This window comes from Mytilus californianus, unplaced genomic scaffold (assembly GCF_021869535.1).
Source record: "Mytilus californianus isolate M0D057914Y unplaced genomic scaffold, xbMytCali1.0.p SCAF_5, whole genome shotgun sequence".
In the NCBI taxonomy this organism is placed as follows: domain Eukaryota; kingdom Metazoa; phylum Mollusca; class Bivalvia; order Mytilida; family Mytilidae; genus Mytilus; species Mytilus californianus.
In genome coordinates, this window is record NW_026262701.1 from 109,306,096 (window position 1) to 109,333,130 (window position 27,035).

A 27,035-nucleotide genomic window follows, 5' to 3' on the forward strand; every position below is an offset into this window, starting at 1 on the left:
ATATTATTGTATTTACGTTTTAGGCAAAGCAAATATATAGTTCTGAATTCTGACTTTCTAACTTCCCTTTGTTTCAATTCATACCTAACATATTTTTGATAGCATCGATAAAGTCAAGATATGTTTGGTAAATCACCGTTAAAGTTCAGAACATTCCCCTAGATTGTCTACGTAAAATATTTGAAAAAAAATGTATCTGACCTACCTACCTACCATATATATTTGGCTTCATATAATGTTTTCGATTATCATGGTCGGAGAAGGGAAACGGGAGAAGTTATGGACAGCATGGACAAAGGGTCAACTACATCATTTTTCAGTATAAAACTAGGAAATATCTTTTTTTATTCTAAAAATCTCTATGGGAAATGGGAATACAAACTGAAAATCACTATCATTCTAATTATTATTTTTTCGTATACATTTTTTGTGTCCTTTTGGCAACAAGCACCTCCTCTGCTTTAGCGGGTTACACTGCCTGGTTTTTTTTAACGGTTTCTTGTTTGTTTTTCTTCTGATACAATGAGTATAGTACTCTTCCCATCATTTCTAAAAGGTCCTAAAAGAATTAAGAAATAGTACTTTTTTCAGCAAATAAGTTTATTGACTTCCGATAAAAAAAAATCGAAATATGTTACTCTGATATACTATTTAATACAATTTGAAAACCATGTGCAATTTTAGAAGATACAAGAGGGACTGGATTTTCTAGGGGGGGGGTCTTCATTTTGGAATATTTTTTTTTATGCAATTTTTCTCTCTGAATATTTTATTTTTTATGGAATTTTTCTCTCAGTTTCATTTTGAAAATGCTTATTCCTAAAATGTCTCCTGTACGAGTTATTACAATGGACATTTCATGTTATCACATTAACTCTTATTGTACAATGATGGTATACTGTGAAGAACAGCTAGAGAAATAACAAGCACAGTAGTTCATATTGCGCATTGCGTTTAGAACATTTGAGTGTTTGCAGTTTAACTCGCATGTACATTTGTTCTGTTCTGTTTCTCCATTTTTGACAGTCTTAAAACAAACGTCTCATTGATTTGCCCTCTTACTCGATAAGGTACTATTTGCCTAGTAGCCAGGGGCTCCGCATTGGTATACCAAGTATAAAACATTCTTTGTCAATTTCTCGTTCATATTTTTTTTGTAATTTCACTAAGACTGTGAGTCCCTTTTGGCAAGGTACACATTAGTCGATTTGTTATATTGTTTAAGCCTTTTTAGTTTGCTTTCGGACGTTTCATACTTTTGGATTTTTAGGCCTGATTTTCTTCTCATAGTTTAAATCTTTTGCGTTTTTATGACACTCTCAACGGAGTTGGGGTGACGTATTGTTATTCTACGATTCTTTTTTCCCTTAATCTTCTTCCACACATTTTGTCCACGCAAGTTCTTAGAATTGAATGGACCAATGTTGATGGAACTATACCATAATGTGGACCAGCATGTGAAGTTGTGCACTGACTTCGGAATGGTCAAGATGGCTGCCGTTTCCATGGAAACAGCAAAAATCCGAAAATATTCAAAGTGTTCCAAACTGTACGAAACTTCACTAAATAGTAACTGGCATGGCCTGAGCTGCATTTTGAACTTGGAATTTTCAAAATGGCTGCCGTTACCATGGAAACAGTTAAATTGGGAAAAATGCTAAATCTTTCATTATAAGACTCAACTGGATGAAACTTAATGGAAATGTTACCTAGTATGCCAAGATGCCAAGACGATATTTGGATACTAAAAAATGGCCGCTGTTGTCATGGAAACTGGGGGCAAGTTTAACATTGACCCTATGGAAAAACGCATAAAGAGTATTTCACCAAAGTCAATGAAACTGTACTGATATATAACATGACATGTGGCAATAAGATGTCTGCTTTTAGAATTTTGGAATTATCCACTGTTACCATGGATGCAGCAAAAATGTCCAAAATTTCAAAAAAAATCAAAATGCTGCAAACTGGATGAAACTTAGTAGAAATGGTAACTGGCATGGGCAGAGTTGCATTTTGAAGTTGGAATTTTCAAAATGGCGGCCGTAACCATGGAAACAGCAAAAATGTCAAAAATTTCAAAATGCTCCAAACTTAATGAAAATTTATAAAAATGATAATTTGCATGTGTAGATACGCTCTTTGACTTTGGAAATTTCAAAATGGCTGCCGTTATCCTGGCAATAGGGGGACGAGGGTGCCATCCGTTATTGCTTGCAATTACAAATCTAGTTAATATTTGATTTTCGAGCAAATCTGCGAGATATCAATTTAATTTTATGAACTCAAAACATTGAAGCAATATTTTCCAATTACACGTAGTGCATGCATTAATATAACATCAAATTAAAACTTCACGTTCTGCATATATTCCGGTTTTCGTTCAATCAAATGCCATAGAATGCTAAAAAATAAAGAAAAAGTAGAATCTTGTTCATCCCTTTCAACTTACACGTCATTGATTAACATGAACAAATATCATGAATATAATATATTATATGACATCAGGTATATAGTTTTTATTGATACATTTAAATTGATGTATTTAAAAGAATCATTGATGCGAAACATTATAAAAAAATATAATGAAATGAAAATCTAACCTTTAAATTGATATTGTATTGTTATAGAGTTGTGTCATTCGATCAATATTAACATATTTAGTAACGTAAGCTGAGGACAGACATGACTAGTTTACATGGTATTTATTGCTGATGTCAAACATTCTGTAACATGTATTCCTTCATGTTTTCCGCTTGTTTCGCGTATACCTGCAGATCATATGTATTCCTCGTCGGTTAATTAAATTGGAGATGTCACAATCGAAAACGCCGTAGCCCAAACAATGTAAAAGTCAAAATAAACAAAAATAGACAGCCTCTCTATTCAAGCTATTCTAGCCCTCGTCATTTCATATTCAGTTAGACTTCTGAAACATTTACGGGCCAGACGGACGAAGTGACACAAATGTTGTAAAATTACACCTAGATGAAATGCTAGAACTAGCTTTCAGTAACTGCGAGTACTCTTAGATCGGTACTTTGTGTTTTTGTGTTTTATGTTAGCTGGTTTTTTGTTGTTGTTGTTTTTTTTTTGGGAGGGGGGGGGGCAATGCCAATCTGATGAGACAAGCCATTTCCAACTGGTTTTTGCAGTTTGTTCTTTTGCTGTACTGTTACGCAACTGTCACAGATAGGAGAGAGTGAGCTCTCAGAAACATGTTTAACCCCGCATCAAATCTTATATGCCTGTCAGAAATACTATATACTTTCCGCTTTTTCTAGAAATGCAACATGGGAAGGGGACATACAAAGCGTAACTGCAATTGCTCTAGATCTAGCATTGAGACTTATTCAAATGGTCAAGCATGATTAGAATTAGAGTAATCAATATATCCATCATATGACAAATATTGCAATGTTTGATTTCCTTTTACAAAATGTGGATATAAAAACTGAAACCGTTTATATATTACCATGGTCGGGTGTCAGAAGATCGATTTTAAATCTAGAATATTGATCTGAGATGTAAATTGTTCATTTATAAAATATTAAAACAGGTATAAAAGATTAATTTCGAACAATAGGCATGTTTTAAATGCCCCGTCATAATTGATAAGCTAGTAAAAGTTATTGTGACGAATGTAAGAGATCAACGATCATGCTGTGAGACATGGAAGTCAAACTATGGCTACTGGTTTTGGGAATATTTCAATATAAGTCTGTTACCACCGGAAAAAGGGTGGAGGATTATGTTGTAGATCCCGGGGTAAGTGCTTTTTTTCTCTCTTTGGCGCAGGATGTTATAGTACCTTTTTCCTGTTTTTCTCTGTGAATGATAAGGATGTAGGTAGCTGTTGTAGTGCTTTTTCTGAGGATGATTAAGTTGTTGATATTGGGTTTTCTCTATCAGAGATTATGTCGCAGGATCACGGAAGTTTTTTTCTGCTTGAAGAATAACATTGTAGTTTCAATGAGTTTTTCTCTGTCTGACACGACCTTGTACATCAAGAGGTAAAATTCGGACGCGCGTTTCGTCCACTTGCGACTCGTCAGTGGCGCTTTACACAAGACAGTTGGAAAGCCAAAACAATAATGAAGTTGAATATCATTGAGAACAGAAAGTTTCTCTCAATTATGCAAAATGTTTTCCAAATCCATCTAAGTTTGGGGGAAAACACCTTGAATTTATTTCTTAACATTTAGTTTACATCGAAATGAAAGTTTCTTTTGTCAGTAGAGTATTGTCTGCTAGATTCCGAGTGACCTGATTCTCTTTTTTTGCTATGATATGAAAGTTCCCGTTATAATTGATTGAGTTTCAATGTAAGCATGGTGGTATGTTCTTGGTCCCGTATGATGATTTTCTTTCTTTGTGAAGCTATATATTGTAGACTTTGAGATAAATGCGTATGTCAGTATGTGGAGCCTTATAAAAAAGATCGAGATGTGCTATATGTTTTGAAATTTTGGGAGGGTGATTATTTGTATTATTTTGTTTTTTTGGTTTGTAATTTTTTGTTTTGTTTGATTTTGTCCTGTTTTTGTAATTTTTTTGTTTAAAGATTTGAAGACTTTGATGGACATATATAATTCCTTCAAGATAGTTTGTGTATTATGGTGTGGACCTTCAAGATAGTTTCTGTATTATGGCGTGGACCTTCAAGATAGTTTCTGTATTATGGTGTGGACCTTCAAGATAGTTTCTGTATTATGGTGTGGACCTTCAAGATAGTTTCTGTATTATGGTGTGGACCTTCAAGATAGTTTCTGTATTATGGTGTGGACCTTCTAGATATTTTCTGTATTATGGTGTAGACAGTGTTCGTTTAGTTCATCTCCATCTAGGATCGTCTGAGCATTTAGACGTTGAGTGTGAGAAATTCAATGTTGACTAAGGTTTCAATTTGCATTCGCATGATTGAATGCGAAGTTCACTCTTCATTTGTACATTGTTCTAGTTTCATTCACAGTGTTCGTTTTATCGATAAAAGGAAATTTGGGTTAAACGTCTATGGGACAGCAACAAAACAACACAAGTCGTGACATCTGCCGGTCTAAAAACGAGATTTTAAAAGTTTGCTCTTATCCTATCTAGTTACACCATGAACCGGGAAAAAGGGAGAGCATTCACAGACATGTTAAACCCCACAACACGTACCTGTCCAAAGCATGTAGTCTTGTGCTTGTGGTTATTTGTTGTCTGCTATGATTGTTTTTGTTTGTTTATTGTTGCAGTATGAATCAGGCCGTTTCTTTCCTTTTTTTAATTGTTCCACATTTCGTCATCCTGAGGCTTTTAAGTGTAATTAGATATAAGAAGATGTGGTATGAGTGCCAATGAGACAACTTTCCATCCAAGTCACAATTTGTAAAAGTAGACCATTATAGGTCAAAGTAAGGCCTTCAACACGGAGCCTTGGCTCACACCGAACAGCAAGCTATAAAGGGCCCCAAAAATGACTAGTGTAAAACCATTCAAACAGGAAAACCAACGGTCTAATCTATATAAAAAACGAGATACGAGAAACACTTATGAACCACATCAACAAACGACAACCACTGAACATCAGGTTCCTGACTTAGGACAGGTGCAAACAAATGCAGCGGCTTTAAACGTTTTAATAGGCGCCAACCTTCACCATACCTGAATCATACTGCATATATACGGTATTGGTTTAGCTGATTATTAAAGTTCGTAATGTGGCCTAAAAGTGTGCACATCTTTGTCCTTTCATCTTTATGTATAGTCAGTGTGGATGGTTGTCTCTTTAGCATAATATGATAAACCCTTGATAGATTAACAGTTTTAAAAAAAAAATTAACGGCAGCTACCAATGATCTGTCGTCAACATCAAATTCTTTCTTATTAGTCAATATAAAATTCTGGATTTTAATTACATTTTCATAAAAATGCTAAATAGAACAAGACTTTTTTTAATTAAGTTTATTTTGTCAGAATTATTTACACAAGAAATTTTACTTAGAGTACTTTCAATGGAAATATTTTAATTGTCTAATCAATAGAATCAATAATCGAATGATTCTAACAATAATTTTATATTTAATTCCGAGTGTTTTTCTTTATAGATATCAACATTTATACTTGTGACTCACATTTCTTATGATGCTTTTTGTTTGTTAAACAATAACACCAAACAAAATCTTGCATTTTTAAAAAAACATCGCAAATGCTCACATATAAGCACAATGAAGACATGTATATACCAAATTGACCTACATTTACAGGACTGGAAGTTTATAACAAGATTCTGTTTTCTTGCAAGGAAAGGTACACTCCGATACAGCTTTGAATATCCAGTTGTAAGTTCGTAGTTCTGACTTCCAAAGTTTACGTTATAAACCATCTACAAGTAGTGATAAACTGTGTTTTTATTTTGAAATTCCTTATTATCGAATCATAATAGAAATGGTATTTATTCCTTAGAATGCAATGTGAACTTTGGAAACTTACAATATGTTAAAATGTAAATGCGCAATTTTTTACGAAGAGTCTTACTTATTATCACTGCAACGCAAACATGCTATAAAATTTATAAAGTACAGTTACTGCAAACAAAGCTCTCAATATGATACCCCCGTCACCACACAAAGCAATGGCAAAGTCTATGATTTGCTTAGAGAAAACACAAAACCCAGTTAAACAACAAATTAAGTGAGTTTGACAACGGAAGTATATGACAAAGTCTTTGTTATGCCATGCTAAGCCCAATAATTGCTCGGAGGTAGAAATGAAATAGAATGTGCAATAAGTTTCATTTTGTCTGTGGATCAGGTCAAGAGCAGAAATGGATGCAAAAATGAGACGAACGGAAGGGCGAATGGATGGACACCACATTTCTGTATGCCTTATTTATAAGTGTCTGTATCAAAGATTCTATCTAATTTTATTCTTTCCGTTTTTTCGTTATCAGTTTGTTGTCGTTACTAATTATAAGGTTATTTTTTTGGTTGTGTTTTTATATTATATAATTAAATGTTCTTTCATCATTATACTATTATAAAAGTACGGTTAGAGGCATCTGTTTTAAGGTTGTTATAAGGGAAATTAGTAAAAACGAATGACCTAAGTGCGAAGGCATTTTACCCATTCCTTTTGTGGGCTAAAAATACTTGCTTTACTGTATCAAGAATAAAAACGAGTTTGACAGCAAATCAGTGAAATTCAAGGATAATTGCCTTGTCCGTATTTTTATTCATTCGTCAGACCCATTTTGTGTCAAGGATTTTATATGAAACCAGCAATAAATACGCTTTAGACTTCGGAGCGCTAAAGGTGTGGATTGCCCGTATAATCTAGGATGTTGTGGTAAATTTTAAATGGTATGTCAGATCACGACTACAAATATTAAGCATGTATTTAATCTTTGGTCTTTGTGGCACATAATTGTAATAGTTATACATATTATTATTATAAATGTTTCTTTGTGTTACAAAAACATGATAACATAGGGCTTAGTATGTAAAAGCTGTTTGGTCTTTAGGCTTATTAATCATTAATCTTTCGTTTAAAAGTAACAAACGGTCAGTGTGCTAATTTACATAAGCTGATTGACTATAAATATAGAGTTTTTGTACTAAATATTAATCCGTGCTTGAAAGTCGGTGTTATGAGGACAATTTGAAAATATATCTTTTAACTAAGAGTAACATGATATCGACGTTTGAGATGAGATGACCGATAGTTAACGCACGCCAATAGCCGTGTTTATAAAGTTGAAGCTTTAAGTAACTTACTGTCTTTGCATTGTTAGAAGCTTTGGTCTACGACATTTTGTTGTAAAACAAGTTTTAAATTTCATAATATATGATAATTTATGACTTGTTATATGAATGCGTTAAAAACTTCTTGCTTGCGGATCCATTTGAATTGGGTTTTTTTAAATGGAAAAAGGATTGAAGTATTAAGAAAATGGCATCCTCCAAGGAAGTGGATCCCTTGCATTCTGATTAACGGATCCACCCTTGCTTCTAGTATGATGTTAAGAACTTATATGCTTATAAAAAAAATAATTTTCAATTTATCAGTCAAGTCTATTGGTAAAGAACAATCATAAAGACTAAACTTAACGCCAAAATACTTATTCGGTATTTTGCTGCTTAGAGTAAAAGAGGTAACCCCCTTTTTCCTTGTCTTGCAAAACTCGAATAGTAAAATTAAAATCTATCAATCAATATGTAGAAGGTTGTATAAGTAAGACATATTTTTGTAGTAAAAATAATAAATAATAGGATACCAGGATCACTTAAAATTTAAAGTTTAAGAAGGTTAACTGACACAACAACGACCAAACCACTTTTCGGACGACTAATAATTGAGCAGTGCCTTTCCAATAAAAACCCGGTGTTGAACACATGTGTTTCAAGACGGGAATATTAAGTAAACAGTTCCTGCTTCACTAGAAGCACCTGTTGTCTTGCTTGCGATAAGTATAAAACTTTGATAAGACGTATTCTATGTTATTACTTACCGAGGAATGAGGGCGACATGGTATCCGTTGTCTAACAAAAAATTATCTATATTTTTTCAGACTCATTCAACACACAGTCTTTTGTTGTATTTCGATGAGGATGATCAATGGCCAGCCGTGTATAAAAGTGGCAAGGTATGATGATAAATATTTCTGAGATGTCTGTCTTTAATTTATCAAATACCTCAGTTGGAAAATTGAAGTCTTCTTAATCTGTTCCCTAGGGCTAGAAACAGCTTTAAATTCGGTCAAAGACAGATGTAATTGTTATCTTTTACATACACACATTTGGTACTAAAATAAAGAAAGTGTGGTTGAATCCTGTAAAGAAGTTAGCAATATTTAAGGGGGATATACTAAAAACAGAAAACCATTTCAGAAACTATCTTTTAGATATTAATTTTGTTTCCCGCGTAAAAATTAACGATTTATACATTAGGTATATTCCATATTAAAATTCGGATTTCCAGGTATAATGATTGAACAGCACATTAATTTCTCGCAATCTTTTATGTTCAGACATGTGAGCAGAAAGTTGCAACATTAAATCCAGCTAATAATCAAATCATTCACATGTCCGTACTCTACAGCTGGTCAGGATGTTCACAGATTACCAAAAACGGACAGGATGTTATTTCATGTGAAGGAGGAAGAGTTTTCAAGTCGACCCGTGAAAGATGGTGGTTCCTGGCTGTTAGTAGATGTGATCAGTCTACAGGCGTAAGTTTATCTGTCATGAGATCTGTTCTCAGGGTGTGTGTTTATCTGTGATGTGATCAGTCTTCAGGCGTGAGTTTATCTGTCATGAGATCTGTTCTCAGGGGATGTGTTTATCTGTGATGTGAACTGTGAAGTCTTCAGGGGTGAGTCTATCTGTCATGTGATCAGTCTTCAAAGGCACGTGTGTTTATCTGAGATGTGAACTGTGAAGTCTTCAGTGGTGAGTTTATCTGTCATGTGATCAGTCTTCAAAGGTGTGTTTATCTGTGATGTGAACTTTGCTGTCTTCAGGGGTGAGTTTATCTGTCATGTGATCAGTCTTTAAATGTGTGTTTAACTGAGATGTGAACTGTGAAGTCTACAGTAGTAGTTTATTTGTCATGTGATCAGTCTTCAAGGGTGTGTTTATCTGTGATGTGAACTGTGAAGTTCGCAGACGTGAGTTTATCTGTCATGTGATCAGCTTCAAAGTGAGATTATCTGTCATGTGAGTCTTCAGAGTTGAGTTTATCTGTCATGTGATCAATCTTCAAGATTATCTTTATCTGTCATGTGATCTGTACAGTCTTCAGGGGTGAGTTTATCTATCATGTGATTAGTCTTTAGAGATGAGTGTATCTTTTATGTGATAAGTTGTAAAGGGTGTGTTTATTGGTCATGTAATAAGTGATGTTATGCACTCATTCGGTATGATCAAATCTTTCAAAAGTTTGCACAACTATCAGATTTAAAACTGGCTATCGCAAATACATAAGCAGATATGAACTGCTATTTGTTTTCCAATATGAGCGCAAAACACGATAGGTATAAGAGTTATTTTGAATTTGTATTACATATAACTTAAGATCCAAGTGCTTGTTGCAAAAATACGTTCTTCTTATTGCAATTAATTGATCTCGTTATAGTTTCTGGTTCTGTCTTTCGATGTTATGCCTCATCGCGTGATGTAATTGTTTATCTTCAATCTTCTCGCTGAAATTCTAATTTATTTGAAGCATTTTTGTTGTGTTATAATTGTGTATGTAATTATTATTTTAAGATGTAATGTAATGACAATTGACTTATGTCAAAAGTAATAAAAAATCAACATTATTTGTAGCTTTAGTCTTTCAGATATTTTCCACGGGAGGGATTTTGTTTGATTGTATGGTTTTATTTTTATTAGTCACGATCAAATATTATGAACCATTACTGAAGCCCAAATTGTTAAATAACAGACCAGCTTTAGTATGTGTTTATAAAACGAATGAAATGTAAACATTACTCTATGATTATAAGTACATAACAGGTAAGGGCTTTGTTTGTCTATTTGCAGGGGACTGGATTAAATTTTAGCTACAACTTCCATATGACAAATGGTCCAGAGGATGACTTACTCAGACATGAATATTCAGCAGACGAGTTTTGTAAGATCTTCTTACCTAAGACCAGTTGTCCCTTCTTTTAAAATTTGTTCACCTTTCTTCTATGATTTTCCAATTTCTTTGTCATTTTTGACTGGGTTGGACCAAGTACAAACCCCGTTTATAATATAGTGATGGCGAGCGGATTTGGGAGAGGAAAAGTTGATACTTATTTGTGTAATCGACTCCTTCTACTTTTATAAACCCATATAATCCCTGAAAAGAAAGGTTGCACATACTTGAACTTAACAGAAAGTGAACTGAGGTTGAACACGTTCAATTAAGAAGTTGTTAAAAACAAATCCCATTTTAGATTTTATATTTCCATTTATTTAAAAGTTCGGTCATGCTATTTTCCATGGTTAAAGAAACATTCTCCACAATCCAGCCATTTGAGTCTTTGATAAATGTTTACGTATACTTTGCCATGCGATACTGTATATTCTGTTACATTTTCTATTCTTTCTTTTTTTAATTTCCTCCTTTTGAATGATATAATTTGAGAATGACCAATAATGCATGTGATTGTATCTTTTTTTTAGCTTTGTATTAATGGCCTGAGTTGTGATAACTTCTATTTAATATTTTGTGCAATAATGTATCATCAAAGTAATTAAATAAAACTTTAAAATCAATGTCATGATGAGAAAAATGATTTTGAATATGGTATTAAACTCATTTTTCAATTTCGAAACATTATTTTAACGACAACAGGCCATGAGAGTGCGTTTATGATATCAATCTTTTATGTTTATTATTCCTAATGTTGTACGGCTGTTAACAGCTGTGACGTTGTACGGCTGTTAACTGTTATGTTGTATGTCTGTTATCAGTGATGTTGTGCGGCTGTAATCCGTGATGTTGTACGGCTGTTATTCGTGAAGTTGTACGGTTCTGTTATTCGTGATGATGTACGGCTGTTTCCTGTTATGTTGTACGGCTGTTATCCGTGATGTTGTACGACTGTTATCCGTTATATTGTATGGCTGTTATCAGTGATATTGTACGGCTGTTAACTGTGATGTTGTTCGGCTGTTATGATATACGGGATCGACACATTGAATTAAACTTCCGTTCTCTTTAATTGCGTTACGTAGTATTACCATCGACAAAAATGACATTAAACAAAAACCATATAACACAACATGTTTTTCTTAATTGGTCCATCGAGTGTATTATTGAAGCATTAACATATTTAGAAAACAATACTGTATATATATGAATTTAACTTAAACATATTTACATTTCAGATATATTACCTATAGATATTTCTTTTTTGTTGGCATATGTAGTTTTGTTTGTTTTATCCTGTATTTGTGCATGTAAGTTCACTAACTAGTAGATCAACTTATCATAGTTGAACGTATAAAAACTCATCAAAGATACCAGGCTTTTAATTGGTTCCCCAGACGCGCGCATCGTATACACGAGACTCATCAGTGGCGCTCGATTCAAAACAGTTAGTTTTTATTTCGTTTGGTTTAATCAAAAGACAGAAATACAACGTAAAGAGACTAGAGAATCCAATACATAACCATATCTTTAAATAACTATATACATCATTCAGAAACACTTAGATTAAAAACAAAGAAAAGGATAAACAACGGGCAATCCACATCATGACTGGAAGATAAACAAAATCAAGGGCAAAAGAAAAAAAGACATAATACAAACAGATTAACAAAATCAAGGTCAAAAGAAAAACCACATAATACAAACAAATCTTTAAAAAAAAACTACACTGAGTAGCTACACCGAAGGTTAACACAGCCGCTCCTGAAAGGGTAGGCAAATAGCGACACTGTGTCATGTTATTCATTTGGATATATACATTTCAATTAAATAACTGGTTTAGTATGTTGGGTACATGATGTCATTCTGATTTCCATTCTTGAAATATTAAACTTTAAAGATAACAGATTCGGGGAAACATTGTATATGTAATTTCTGTTCTTGCAGTTCTTTTAAAACAGCGACAGTTATTCCACACAACATACAAAATGTTCATGTTTGCCTTATTGTTTTGGTTGGTTGGATTGATGTTTGCGTCTATATCATATGGAATGTACGGTGACTCAGGATATGAACAACCGGAAACTAAAGTAGTAGGTATGTTCACCGTTTTCTTTTTTCAATAACTTTATAGTTGTTTGTTCGATTATTTATGTTTGTTTATAAACCTGAATCCGACAGGTACATCGTTCCGTGATGAATAGCAGGAGCGGAACTTCAGTGTAGGCTTGTATCCTGAAGCATTCACTTCAACATATCGCGTGTAAAAGTGGCCTCCAAATTTTAGTTATAATTGAGATAGTCCATTTCTTTATCGATTATCTACTGAAATGAAATAGCAGACCCAAATTACTAATTAACTCCTTTATTTCAGTTTTTGGTGTTGCCAAAATCTTCTTCAGGCTGATTTTCTAGAGTCCTTGTATGAACCTTTATCCATTTTATGTGCTTATATATATATATATATATATTAGTATTTGTACTTTCAGAATTACATCGTGTAACCAGACTAATTTTATTTTATATTTAGTCTGCTCAATATGATTCCTTAGGTTTTCGAATGAACTTAATTGAAAATTTTACAATATAAAACGCCAATTAAATGTAGTATCTTTAATATTATCAATTGTTATTGTTAACTTCGTATATGCATAGCATGTCAAAGGTTACAAAATATGAGTAACAATCTATTTGTGTACACCTAATTTTTTTTATCACCAGTCCCAGCTTGCAAATACAATCCCGTCTTGTTGGACTTGTTGGAAGGTTATAGAGTGGCAGAGTTCAAAAAGTGGACACTGAATGCTTATTATTACTGAAATACTATATCCCTCAATAAATTGCAAACGCTAAATGTGGTTTTCTTGTGCCTCTTTTATTCAAACAGCAAACACGATCAAAGAATGCAGATTGTCTTGTATTATGGTTTTATGTAATTATAATCATCATCGTTATTTTTATTGTATACCCCCATACTACATCCTCTGTTTAGTAAAATTATCTATAAAGAGCCAAAAGCATAGAATAAAAAAGGTGATTGAGCATGAATTGTTTCTATGCAAAGTAATATTCATTTTCTGTTTTCTAAGGTCGTATATTCAGTACAGTAAGCGAGATGATATTCCTACTGATGTTTCTACAAATGGGTTACACTATAACCAGAGGTGTACAATCTACCCACAGTACCATAGTAATATCAATCTTCTGTTTTCTAAGGCTATATATTCAGTAAAGTGAGCGAGATGATATTACTACTGATGTTGCTACTAATGGTTAAACGTTATACTATAACCAGATGTGTACAATCTACCCAGAGTACCATAGTAATATCTATCTTCTGTTTTCAAAGGTCGTATATTCAATACAGTGAGCGAGATGATATTTCTACTGATGTTAGTACTAATGGGTAAAGGTTACACTATAACAAGAGGCGTACTATCTACTCAGAGTACCATAGTTATAACAGTATTCTTCTCAGTATACACAGTCTGTTACTCTGCAGTATTCATTTATGAAGCTAAGGTATCTTATTTACTGATCTTAATAATGTATTCAAGTAATTGATAAAACACTTTTCATTGATTATAAAAACTCATCAAAGATGAAAGGCTTATCATACTTATACTGTTCGCAAGACGCATGTTTCGTGTACATAAGAATAATCTGTGACATGTTTCTTGTACATAAGACTCATCTGTGACATGTTTCGTGTACATAGACTCATCTGTGACATGTTTCATGTACATAAGACTAATCTGTGACGCTAAAATCAAAACAGTTGGAAGTTAAGTAGTATAAAAAACTGAAAATTTCCTACCTGGGAGGAAAACAATCGTAGTGTTTCGAATAATTCAACATTTAATAAACCGTAAATATCCAAAAAAGAAGAACATATCAATACTTCATGACAACACAAAAGTTCTGTAATTAGTTTAACAATCGATTTAACATCAGTTTGCTTTATTTTATTTTACATAGTTTTTCTTTGCATTAGGTCTTATGCAAATAGATTGTTCGTGATATACTCCTCATAGATACCAGGATTAAAATTGTGTACGTCAGACGCATGTTTCGTCTACAACAGAATCATCAGTGATGCTCGTATCAAAATAGTTAAAAAGGATATAGAAATAAACAGCTTTAAAGTGTTCGATAATTATTTCAGACTATACGCTGTTATTAATAGAAGGCAAAAAGCTTTAAAGCCTCGCTGTTCTATCTTGTTCATTTCTAGTATGTATTTGAAAGGTTTTAATTCTGACGAGCCTTTTTTACATTTCTTTTTCAGGTATTTGACCCTGGAGAAGTTCTGTATACATACGAAAGTCCCCCTGGTTATGGACTGATCTCCCTGCGTCTCATAGCATGGGTGTGGTTTTGCTATTCTGTATTTTTCACGCTGAAGAACTACAAATCTAAATCATTATTTTATTATCCGTTCTTTATATTTTACACAATATGGTAAGTACGCATTGTAATTGCATAGTTTGTTATTTTACGGAGTTTTGAAGCGTAAATCCTGAAGATACTTAAATGCTGTTTTAAATTATAAATCAGTTCTTTAAAAGATTTTCTAAGAGGATGCTTTGATTTATATTTTATAACACATGAATTTAAACATTAAACTGGTGTGTGTCCTTGATGACAAGGTTCAAATAAAGAATAGTTTAAAACAGCTGCAATTTACAGAAACTTTAATTGTTTAACAAGAAACCCCTTTGATTGAATTACTTACATCTGATCATTATTTTATAAGGTTTTGGATTACACCTACGTTGGTGTTATTAATCATGTTTGAGTTAGATTTATGGATAAGAGAGAAAATTGTAATCGGAATTCAAAATACTCTCTCTCTGATTGGTCACCTGTATTTCATGGTGAGTGATTGTCTTTTTAAGTGTTGTAGAAGTATGCTTTGCATCCTATACCAAGTCATGATATCTGGGTCATGTGTTGTTTGTTGTTGCTTTACTTTTGTTTTTTGATTGTATATTTTTTCGTTGGAGTTTGGTGTCTGTGGTTAATGTGATCTGTTGCAAAGTATAATATTTTTGATATTTTCTGTTATCTGTTGGAATTCTTTTAGTACTTCTGAATGGTCAGGGATGACCTTTCATGGTATTAAATGAAATGTGAAACTCATCAAAGATACCAAGATTATGATATTGTACGTCAGACGGGTGTTTCGTCTACATAAGACAGTAAATTTACAAAAATTAACATAAAAATTATTTTTCATGTCAACACAAAAGTGCTGACTACTGGGTTGGTGCTACCCTCGGGGAAGAAACGAAATCATTAAAGTTATCAGCCTTATAGATGCGCGATTAATCTACATAAGACTCACCAGTGACGCTAGATTTAAAACAGTTGGATGGCCCAATCAAATATGAAGTTGACGAATATTAAGAAAAAAAAATTCAAATAAGTTCTGCCATTTAAGGCTATCGTTACCTTGGAGTAGAAAAACCTTCAGAGTTTTGAATAATTCAACATTTTATAAACAGGAAATTAACAGAAAAATAAATATATCAATGATATTTCATGTCAACAAAAAAATGCTGACTACTGGGATAGTGATACTCTCTAGAACAAAACGTCCACCAGCAGTGTAGGTTTCACATTTGCTATAAAGACTCGCTAAATTTTCTTGCTCATTTATGACTGGGCTTAATTATTGAACGAGAGAAATATCGGCCAACATGGTAGATCTTTATTGTTTGATTAACGAATTTCATCTATATCTGTTAGTTCCCTTTGAGTGACGATTTTGTCGTCTTTATGTAACAATGGAATTGTTATATGTTTTAAGGTTTCCAGGTTTATAAATTTGGAATCTTTGAGTTTTTATCTATTTTGTTTCTTCAAAACCCCTTGTTCATAATTTCAAATAGATAGGTGGTAGTAAGAACTATATTCTATTTACAAATACCTCAACAGCTCGAATAACTGTTGCTTTGTAAATTTTCATGCAATTTTTTGAATTTTTTTAATTTGTTTCATTTTTTTATTTAAAGCTAAAATGTTACATTATACAGTTGTTACTTAGAATTGGCTGAACAAAAAGCACGACGGTACAGTGGTTAAAAGTGAATAAGCTTATATCTCTGAGAGAATTGACTTATATAAATAATTAGATTTGGTAGGAACACCTCATATCTCCGTGAAAATATCTTTACATGTATGATTGTCCAAAATTGAAATTTTGAGGCTTTTGTAACTTTACAAGTTTAGGTATACACACCTGTTTGTACAACATTGACATAGTAGGTTATTAATGAGCATCTTCTAAATTTGAAAGTATTTTCCTTTGAATTTAAATATCATACTTTCAACTGATCGTTTTAAAGGTTTTGGGCCAGTCCTGCTGTGATTCTGATTGCAATGTTCAGACTGGAGTTGTGGACGAGAGAGAAAATCGTTGTTGGTGTTCAACATTTTGTAGCACTTATTGGTCACGTGTTCTTCCTGGTGAGAATTAGGTGGTGGAATTGTATTGAGTAGCTACTAATTGATGTACTGTAAATGTTGTTTATAATACTCTATCCTATATTTACTTCATACTGTTGTGATGAATATAATTCTTAAGTACTGTCTTTGTTAGTTTCTTTAAAACTTATGTGTAAAACCCATTCATTTTCTCTTATAAATTTAGGATAGAAGTAGTAGTAGAGATAGTCTTAATAATATATAACGTAGCAACATTTGTAAAGTGCATCGTGATTTTGCAAATTACTAATCCCAAAATAGAAAATGTAATGAATATCCCTTGTGTATAAGATCTTACTAAAACATCTTAGCACTGATTTCTTATCCCATAGAAACATGTTGCTACAAATTGTATTTTACAAAGATGTGCATTGTTGAAGGCACGGTGACCTATAGTTGTTTACATCCTCGTTCCTTGCTCTCATTGACAATCATATCACATGTGACGGGGTTGCTTCCCTTAATATATGTAGTAGATTCTTAGCCAGCCGTAAGCGGTTGAACTAGGGAAGAACTTCTTTAGCTCAGTCGGTTAAAACGCTGCCTTGTAGCACAGAGATCCCGGGTTCGAGTCCCGTTGGAGACCGGCGATTTTGTAATGAAAATCATGCTCTCCGGTTACATACATCTATATTTAAATTATTTTGTTCTAGTTTTGTAACGTAACATGATCATTGATGTAACCATTCAAACTTTGTCAATCGTTAAAATTATAATTAAGTTATTGGCTACATTGATTAGACATTTGGGTAAGAAATACCTATTATCTATACCAGGTTTTGGGCTAAACCGATAGTTATCTTGGTAGCCATGTTAGCTATTCCTCAATGGATGAGAGAGAAAACAGTTCACGGTGTGGAACTGTTTTGCGTTGTTTGTGGGCATCTCTTTTTTCTGGTAAGACGAATTAACCGCAACCATGATTACTTAATCACGACTTAACATCACATTGCTTTTGTATTGATATTGTTTTATTTGACACGTATATTTCTTTTTCACTCTTTTCACACAAACATTATACTTGATATATTAACACGAATACGTAAAATATGTTAAAGATAGTTAGAGGAATATAACTGTTTGATATATATACATGAATTTAGTATTCTTTCATGTTTTTCAATGTTTACTTTATTCACAGCACCATGTTTGTACAATGAGGTTCTATCAATTATATGGGTTATATACACTAGGTGAACAATTTCCAATATCTGAAGATAGTTCAAAATTGAAATTTTGAGTATTTCACCAAGAATTGATATAAAATGAAATTCTTAACCAAAACCAATTTCTATTGGATGTAAATTAGATTAGCTCATTTGGATAAAGACGTAATCCGATGCAAACTTTACAAAACTTGTCAAAATGTCTCCAATAGCGCTTTATTAAAATTTTATTTTCTGGAAATATCTTTAATCTTTGAAAAATGTTGAAAGTATATGATGTTGACCCTTTATTATTCACATTTCAGTATGTTTTTGATAACTTGTTAGATTTAAAAGAAAATACAGGCGAAATTGGTCAAACATCTTTGTTATAAGTGCTCTTTTAGAAATGAACATTTTAGTAAGCATTACAAGTTTTAACTGACTGTTTCATACATATATTTTATGTCCCCGCCACATAGTGTTGCCTATGTCCGTTATTTTAAAATCCAACATATCTTTGGTGTTTTTTTGTTGTTGAAATACTTCATTTTGAACCCCTCTTATTGGAGTAATAAGCATATATATATATATATGAATGGGGACTTAAAAGGTAGTCTTTCCATTCTTTTCGTTTAGCTGGTTGATATTGAGTTTCATTTTTCGATAAGCTGGTTGATATTGAGTTTCATTTTTCTTTAAGCTGGTTGACATTGAGTTTCATTTTGTTTTAAAATGGTCACAGATCTACTATATATGAATTTCGCTTTTGTTTCGGATGACATACATTGACAGAATGGCCTATACTTGAACCTTCATATTTAATGAATATTGTACATGATTTTCTTCGTTATATCAATTTGGTAACTGGCCTAGAATTTGTGTCACGTCACGTCTAGTTGTCCTTGTGACATACATTGGTTTAATAAGGAACGGGAATGATTTAAACAAAACGTTTCATTGTACTGAAAATAAATCATTGTTATATTCTTTTTTTAACAAAAATATTAATGAAAGGAGACGACAACCCAACGACAAATTAACAATTAAAACGATATGAAGTAATTGAAGGCATATCTTTGTTTCAATCAGATAAAGTCAAAAAAATATACTGTGGTTGAAATCAAAAACGAATATGAAATGTGATACTTTTAGTAGAGTAACTCGATGTTATCAATGACGACACTTTTTGTGAATAATTAAATGGCATTAATGATAAAAAAAAATGAAAATATTTAATGTTATTAATGATGAAACATTTTGTGAAAATAATAAGTATAATTTAATGAATTACAACGGAACATTTTAATATCTTGATATCGTGATTATATTTAGATCACTGTTTAACATTCCGATACATGTAGATATATTCATATGTTTATATCTGTAAGCACTTGTTTTGATTCTTCAGTAAAATAAATGATTGAGACTAATTGAATAATTGACAAAAAATCATTTTCTTTTATTAATAATATGTGATCAAAAAAGATCACATTGTAATACTTATTTAAACTGTGAATATATTTTTCCAGATTTTGACTCGACCTCAAGCTGCTAATAAAAATTTTCCTTACCACGTCAGAACAACACAGGTAATCTTATAAAAAGTATGGGACAAACATCTCTGTAATAAGTGTAAAATACGGAGATAAATAAATAAAGAGACAAAATGACCTATATTTAAGGAACTATATATACATGTGCAGTATGTGACAGAATGTAAAATAATTCAATCTTGAAAACCAACGGTCTGATATATGTACGAATTAACAAAAGAAAAAAACAAATATGATATACAGCATCACTGAATTACAGGCTCCAAACTTTGGACAGGCACATACAGAATGTGGCGAGGTCGATGATTTTTTCACCATCCAGTCCAGATTTGTTCACTATGTTTATGACGTCATCCTCGTGAAGTACAGACAAAGGAGGATACATGATAAGATCCATTATTTGGCCCCTGTCAAGAAGTTTGAAACCCTTATGTAAATATGCAAAACAAAAATCAAAAATATATACACGTATACTGATGTCAGACAGACTAATGTCTTATGAGCATCTGAAGGATGTTATTAATACTTTTTGATTTTCGAATACAATGGGCCAAACAAGTGGCTTTATTATGTTCTTCTTAGCAGCGATGGGAGGTGATAATAGAAAAACAAAGGATATGGGATATCAATCCATGACACAAAATCAGTACATGCACAACAAGAATACACAAAAAACAAAGGAACAGCACTTTTATTGCTGTTCTTCATCTGAAAGTCGCAGTGAGGCCTTCAACACGAGCAAGAGCAAAACCTCTCACCTCACTGCAAGCTAAAGACGGTCCCTAGCACTTTTGTGCAAAAATAATTCGGATAGACTTTATAAGATGTAACATCACCAAATCTGGCCCGGTCGAAAAGAACATAATGGAAAGTAGTACGTATTTTAAACAAAATAGTTCCTACGCATAGGTTTATGTATCAAACTACGTAAAATATATTTTGGTCATTTAGGTGACAAATGAAAGATGAAGGACAGGTGATTCTCGTAGAACACATTTGGACTGATAATTTTGAATAATACAAAAATGTATTAATGAATTCTAAAATTGAGGACACGTATTGCCTGTTTCTCAGATATGAAGTACCAAGTTTGGTGTATCAAAAGTTCCGGTAACCAGTGCTGTCTGATGTGTAAATAACTGTATATTGACCCGGCCCCATAAATGTTTGAAAATGAAAAAAATTAACGTAGATAGGAATGGGGGCCAATACTCAATGTTCTAATTTGACTGTACGCTCTACATTGAATGGTTTTATTTTGTTTGATTTTTTACAGATTGCTAGCTTAACTGGAACCGAGGTCGATGGATTTAATTCATATAATTATAATTCTGGATCTATTTGTTCATCACCATCCGGTCCAGATTTGTCTAACTTGTTTGTGACGTCACACTCTCGTAGTTCAGACAAATTAGTAGCGATGGGAGGTGACGATGCGGATTACGAGATGAAGAGTTCCAGATCAATGTCTGAAGTTGGGATACCACCATCATCTCCGAAATACGATAATTTTAGAAGTGTAAGTCAAATTTATTCAACTAAGCAAAGTATATTCACAATGTGGTTATAATTGATTTTACAATAGCTGCATTTCATAAATCTGGAACATATGGTACCAGTTTCATTCCATGAATCATGTTTTAGAAATAACCGTTATCCAGTATGCTGTAGCAAAAGTTCAGGAATGCATGTGCCAGCATCACTATCCTGTTAGCCTTAAAAGTGAAAACAAAACCAACTTTGCATTAAGAGTTGCATAGTTTTATGACATGATTTATCAGATTAGCATTTACAACCAAGATGTATCAATAAACGATGCCAGAAGCACTGGCTACGGATAAGATGATTTACACGGGGACTGAAAGTAATACAAATAACAGCCGTACTGACCCAAATGTCGGAATACAAACAAATGATTAGTATAAAATGACTTGAAATACCTTAGTCTGGGAAAATATGGATTGTTATTTAGTGTCATTTGGTCTCCAGTCTCCGGCTTTCATAAAACTTTCATAAAACTAATTAAAAAATGGAAAATGTTAGACTTACTTTCAATATCGAAATATTTACATTTTGAATTTTGTTAAACATATTAAAGATGTTTTGATTCCAAATAGATAATATTTACTGAACAAAGATACAATATCCCCTGCCAAATTCCAATGCACTGAATACTATTAAAGACAAAACCTGAACTTTGAAAAATTCATTTCCATCTTTATCTTATACTAATGTTCCTTGTTGCCAAATTACGAGACTTATTATTTTTTTTTCCAAATAATTTAAGTTTTGAAACACCGAAGAATGAAGGAAATAAGATTCTAGCCATTGGTTATAAGATTTCTATATATATATTTATAGGACATTTCATTTTACATGTTGAATTTCGGACAGGTAAAGTATGACAATATCGAAATACTTTCATAGCAAATAATCTTAAAATAAGATATAAATTGAAGTCTGAATTCAGTGGGATACTTTATTTTTTTAAATATAAAAACAAAACCTATAACCAAAACAAATGGTGTGACCTACTTGAAATTGAACAATTCGTATGAGGGAACCCAGCATAAACTATTTCTTTCTAATAAAATCAGATTGTATTCTAGACTACAACAGGAATATCTTCTATAACGAAGTCGGTAAGATTAAACTTTTATTATTCATGGTGAAAATTTTCACTTATATATATTTCTGTTCTACGATATGCCTTGTTGATTTATCTGATCTTATGCTTATAATACATCACTACTGGTACTAATATAAAGATAAGGAGATCTTGTCAGATTGCCAATGAAACAAATTTCCGCCAGAGATCAAAGACCGTAGATGCTACCAACTGTAGGTCACCGTACGTCCTTAACAATGAGCAAAAACCTTATCGTATAAGCTGCAGCTGTTTTGGGTTAGATAGACAATTAATTAGGGAACTTCCGAAAAAAAACGTCTTCTATTCACATCTTAGCAGTAAGTTCTAACGGTTTATGAGACAAATTATCAGATTATGAACAAAAACAGACATACAAATGATATTTGAAATAATTTCTTTCTATTTTGACGTTTTATTGATAGTTCAGATATTTATTTCTTAGTTCTAGGTGAAGGAGTTATCATAAGGATTGTAAGTCGTGTATGCTTTCTTGTGTTGCCTCTGTTTTAGATCAATTTCCCTTAGATATCATAGTTTTATACTGCTATTGAACATATCGGCAATGGTCTTCCATGATATATTTTGTACATGTTTTTGATTTTGTATTATGTATCTTCAAAACAGAACTATATCCGATTTGTTCATATCACTGAAAAAATACGTATACCCTAACTTCAAAATGAGAATCACAACATTAGACATATTTGGAGTACACGAACAACAAGGTTTTACTGGCAATGTGTAAAGTAAAGTAGACATACATCTTAAGTTTTCTGCTAGCGTTTATACAGACTTTCATATCTTTGTTCGTGTTTATTGTTCATATTGAATGTAGTAACATATCTTACTTTACAATTTCCCCTATTATATTACTGGTATGATTATTAGCACTTTTTTATTATCAATTAGTACCTATTGTTAGCTACTCATCACTTACAGAATTCTATGTTTTCTATTTTCGTTTGCTATCGCTACTCCCCGCTTTTAAAGATTTCCTCTTTTTTTAGTCGTCTATTGTTTTTATTTATTCATGCCAATCACTGAACCGGTTTGTGAAATTTTTGCATTTACTGCATACGACTGAGTTTATTACAGCTCTCTTGTCATTGTTGTTTCAAACAATTGATTGTACGTGTACCAACTTATAGCTTTCGATCAGATTCTTAATCGTGTGCAATTATTTTGATTAAATAACTATGGATTGCTTAACATGATACACAATTGTTAATTCTAGTTTTTACAATTTGCGTGGGCATCAAAATGTCTCGAAAATATGTGATAACATATGTTTCAATACAAATAGCATGTGTGAGGGGATACTATGTCAAATGAATGACAGTAATTACTGTTTGCTATTCAATGCCCTTGGCCTTTTAATATGTTTTTGGCAGGGCATGCTGTAGTCTAGATTTATTTCAAATATAATCATACATGAAAAATTGTACGTTTTGTATTAAAGATACACCTACTCGGTGTACCTTTAAACAATATGCTGTCAAAAGCCAAAGGTACTGAGCGAGTGCACAAAATCGAAAATCCATCTTCTAAGATGTTAACATAATGATTTTTTTTTTGCGTCTAAGGTTACAAAACATTTACAAACTTCGAAACTCAATCAAAGAAAACAATCATTGTATCCGTGTATATAAAACGATTGATAGAAACGGGTTGCCTCCTAAAATTAAAGCCACCAGTCAAATCATTGACTTGATACATCTTACTTAAATAGAGATGTAAAGGCACAACAAGAAGCTGATATCTACCTACATCGTTACTGTTAACAAATTATAATGTAGTTTATTAGAAATTTAAGTAGTAAATGGAATTATATTCTATTTTTTACTGTTTACAGCGACCATCTTTTATGGCCTCTGGACTACCACCACTGTCACCGATAGTTACTTCGGGTGATTCCTTTGTGAACTTTCCTCCATCAAGTACACGTCGTAGTTCTGATCTCATGGATTTTCCACCGCCTAGTCCACGCCGTAAATCGAGTTTGAACTCACCACCGCCAGCCTACGATAAAATGTTTCATATTGGATGAAGCGGATGGATTTGTTGCTTATATTATGATGGAAAGCATTTTGCTACTTAGTTGCTATAATTAAAGATATGACAAGTGCATGACGACAATCAAAGTCGTAACTGGATGCAGGCACTTCTTGCGGACCTTATTTATTTAATTTATTTGTACCATTATTATATTTATTATGTTAATTGAATATTAGTTTCAGGTATGATAAAACAAACAATGTCTGAAACAACGAAGATTTAATGTTATCTGCATCCTACTGAATTTTTATTGAGTAAAACATTTTAAAATTTTTATACCATTTTTGTTTTCGGCAATTATGTCAACTCCAAAGAAAAAAAGTCAAGTTAAATATTCCTTACTATTTTGATTCGAGCGCCAATGATTAGTCTTATTTTGTTATGTTGACGAAACGCGAGTCTGGCGTACTAAATTAGAAGTCTAGAATCTTTGATCTTATTTCATGTTCAAAATTAGTTCACGATGAACACTTTACCATTGATGTTGTCAAATCTAATGACTGTACGAATAGGGAATGTTTCCAAAATGCTTTTAGTTCTATCCTATCCCTTGTACATTTTTGTTTCATTTATGCGTATTATTTTGTTGAATAAAAAAATCCACTACTATTATCTTTTATTCTGTAGAGAGTAAACCTATGAACAACAAGAATGTGTCCATAGTACACGGATGCCCTACTCGCACTATCATTTTCTATGTTCTGTGGACCGTGAAATTGGGGGTCAAAACTCTAATTTGGCATTAGAATTAGAAAGATCATATCATAGGGAACATGTGTACTAAGTTTCAAGTTGATTGGACTTCAACTTCATCAAAAACTACCTTGACCAAAAACTTCAACCTGAAGTGGGACAGACGGACGAACGAACGGACGGACGGACGAACGGACGGACGGACGAACGAACGGACGCACAGACCAAAAAAACATAAATAAAAATCAACGATTAAATGTAAATGCATCATTGAATTCAAAGTAGAAATACTTTTTAATGCTTTGAAATCTTATTCAACATACTTTTAAACGACCTTGCGAAACTTGTAGAATAATCGGATATCATAAGGGGGTCCAGCACTCGACAAGTTCCATTAAAGTTTACCATGTCATCATTACGTATATCGATGTCTTATTATGTCAATTAAGGCGACAGTAGTTTACCGATGTTAAAATATCGTAAATCAATCAGGAAGAGACAAATAAAGGTAACAAACAAAATCTGAGGCAATCGCATAAACTCAAACAGGAGCGAGACCGGGTGCGTCGACAGTGTAAGCGTCTCCGGCTATACATGCATCACTCACCATGCGAATTATCATTCAATAAAAATGTCACAATAGGGAGTAAGATACAATCGATAAGATTACAAATCAGCCGGCTATACTATATGTAAACTGGAAACTAATTTTACTTTGCAATTACTATTTTTTTTTATCTTTACAGAACAAGTCTTGATATTAATTGTACGCCTTCTGTCAGTTCACAGAATGCCCAGTAACATTTGTCGGACCTTATAAAAGTTTTGTTGGAAGAGTTGAAAAATAAAAGCACATAACCCTCTTTTAAATTTGCTATAGCGATCTAGTTCAGTGTTTATTGTTTATCACATAAAAATAATTCACTAACTTGTTATGTTGATCTAATTCAGTGTTAATTAAATTAGCAAATGTGAATAATAGAACCACTTCGTCTTAAACTAGACTATACGTCTAAAACAGCTGCATATAAAGAGAAATGCTGGAAAGTGTTAGTCAAAGATCTCTTTAATTTCTGAACTAGCACAAAAACAAGAAAAAAATAATAGCTTTTCCTTTGAAAAACTCATTATTAGCATTAAAGTGTCTCCAATAATTTTCTTATTGATTTTGAGTTCTCCGGATGGAAAATTTAGTTTGGGAAATAACTGATGTCAGAATGCACATTTTGAAAGGTTTGTGTCTCTGATTACTTTTATATACATAATTCCAAAATAAACCAACTTTAAATGTATACATCGATCAACAAGATTGCGCCTGTAGATATTTCCGGAGAGATTTACTGATCATGAGTGACTTTCATATTAAAAGTTTTTGAAATCAAGGTCTTACCATAAGTATCAAAACATTAACCATTGATTTATCAATGATCTATGAAAATGTGGTAAGGTTAGATGACATCTTACATTGCAATCGTTGTACACAACAAACATAGTTGACCAACTACTGAATAAAAAAGACGGGGATACCAAGGGGACATTCAAAACTCATAAGTCGAAAAAAAAACTAGTAAAGATCAAAGACCCCGAATAGATCAACAAACCAACATAACATCACATAGGCTTCTATGCAATTAGCAATACGTACACCAACAAAACAATTAGGGTGAACTAAGATGCCCCGGGAGGGTAAGCAGATCCGGTTCCAATAGTGGTACCCGTCATGTTGCTTATTGTAAGTACACATTCGGAGATAAGGTTCATTCCGTAATGTCACAAAGCTAACGACATTGTGATTACGATAACTGGAACATATCCGTGGTC

At 32.7% G+C, this 27,035-nt stretch overlaps 1 protein-coding gene across 6 annotated transcripts; it reads left to right on the forward strand.

Moving 5' to 3' along the window:
* The first annotated feature begins 3,518 nt into the window (after nucleotides 1–3,518).
* LOC127700554 (transmembrane protein 145-like) lies at nucleotides 3,519–25,130 on the forward strand. 6 transcript variants are annotated; one of them, XM_052204101.1, is made up of 14 exons: nucleotides 3,519–3,768; nucleotides 6,249–6,323; nucleotides 8,552–8,626; nucleotides 9,011–9,211; nucleotides 10,527–10,617; nucleotides 11,865–11,936; nucleotides 12,574–12,723; nucleotides 13,976–14,148; nucleotides 14,915–15,087; nucleotides 17,892–18,012; nucleotides 19,793–19,852; nucleotides 21,093–21,335; nucleotides 22,414–22,454; nucleotides 24,319–24,416. In XM_052204101.1, exons 1-13 carry the CDS (start codon nucleotides 3,673–3,675, stop codon nucleotides 22,423–22,425), a joined length of 1,542 nt encoding a protein of 513 aa, XP_052060061.1. In that variant the 5' UTR covers nucleotides 3,519–3,672; the 3' UTR covers nucleotides 22,426–22,454; nucleotides 24,319–24,416. The 6 variants fall into 6 exon arrangements, with proteins under 6 accessions (XP_052060061.1, XP_052060060.1, XP_052060059.1 ...); XM_052204100.1 differs by having other exon boundaries at nucleotides 22,414–22,458; nucleotides 24,319–24,412; XM_052204099.1 differs by having other exon boundaries at nucleotides 3,520–3,768; nucleotides 22,426–22,454; nucleotides 24,319–24,501.
* The last annotated feature ends 1,905 nt before the right edge of the window (nucleotides 25,131–27,035 follow it).